Source organism: Entamoeba invadens, assembly GCF_000330505.1.
Source record: "Entamoeba invadens IP1 unplaced genomic scaffold scaff_1105074724707, whole genome shotgun sequence".
NCBI lineage: Eukaryota > Evosea > Mastigamoebida > Endamoebidae > Entamoeba > Entamoeba invadens.
The window spans coordinates 1-1,264 of record NW_004191928.1 but is presented as its reverse complement, the minus strand read 5'-3'; the positions used below and the strand labels follow the sequence as shown (position 1 = coordinate 1,264).

At 31.0% G+C, this 1,264-nt stretch overlaps 1 protein-coding gene across 1 annotated transcript; it reads left to right on the top strand.

Moving 5' to 3' along the window:
• Nucleotides 1-18: 18 nt before the first annotated feature.
• EIN_312220 (hypothetical protein) lies at nt 19-1,262 on the top strand (the record flags this gene model as incomplete). Its single annotated transcript, XM_004186061.1, has 1 exon — nt 19-1,262. A coding segment is annotated over one exon (1,244 nt), but the record flags the coding sequence as incomplete, so codon positions are not given.
• Nucleotides 1,263-1,264: the final 2 nt, after the last annotated feature.

Here is a 1,264-nt window from a genome sequence, read left to right as displayed (position 1 = left end):
TTTGACGTTCACAAAAAGTTCGAAAAGTTGGAAGTTTTGCATTTGAGAAATGTGAACAATTGAAAGAACTTGTTTTTAATGACAATGTTATCTTTGAAGATGGCGGCTGTTTTGAACAATGCACTTCACTAACCAAATTAGATGTTCCATTTTCTTATATGAAACACGTGTACACTGCAACTGAAAGTGAAAAGAAAATATTTATGAGGCTTGGAATTAAAGTTTTGAATGTAATGAAAAGCGAAGAAATTGTTGAGAAAGTGTTTAAATTTGACAACTTTTGTGACACATTATGTGATGTTTCTAACCACGCTGATTACGTTCATCTTGGGGATTTGGACATGTTTGACAACGATTCTAATTATTTGAGTGAACACCCAAGAGTGTACATTCCTACTACTATTGTTAAAGCAGACATCGGATGTTACAACTTCAATAATCCAATTGAAAAGCTTTTGATCTCTGAGAATGCCTTTTTGTTAAATGAATCTAATTTTTATGTGAACAACGCAAATAGAATACAAATACCATCCACTGTCACAAAAATTCCAAAGTGTTGCTTTTCAAGGTCAAAACTTGAAGAGTTTGTCGTGCCACCAAATGTGCGTGAAATTGGAACAGAAGCCTTTTCGGATTCAATGAGTTTGACGTCGCTTTATATCCCAAAAAGTGTTACAAAAATTGGAAAACGTGTTGTTGCTGGATGCACCAATTTGAATTCGATTGTATTTGAAGATGGACGCACTTTTGATATTGGAAAAGAAACTGAAGACCAAGAAAATATCCACAATGTTACACCAAATACAACAAAACTGAATTATAACGTCGAGTTTCCCCTTAATAGTACAAGAATAGAAGTCCCATCAAGTGTCACAAAAATATGTTATACATTTTTTAAAAAATACAAAAATTTGTGTGAAATTGTATTTCCTACAACAATCAAAAAATTTGAAAGTTTAATATTTGATGAGTGTAACAAACTCACTAAAATATCATTCTGTAGCTGTTTAAACAAATCAGACAATTCAAACATGCATAACATTGAACAATTCAAAAAATTATTTTTCAAAACAGTTGCTGTCAGTTACGCGTTTTATCTTCAAATGAAAGCGTTTGGGTACACATTTTACAACGTCAATTACTATACAAGTGATTACGACTTGTATGGTACAAAGGTTGATTTTTCTGTGATTAAATATATTTACAACCAAGATAAAAATGTTATTTTAAATAATACAAATTCATTGAAAAGCTATATTTAACA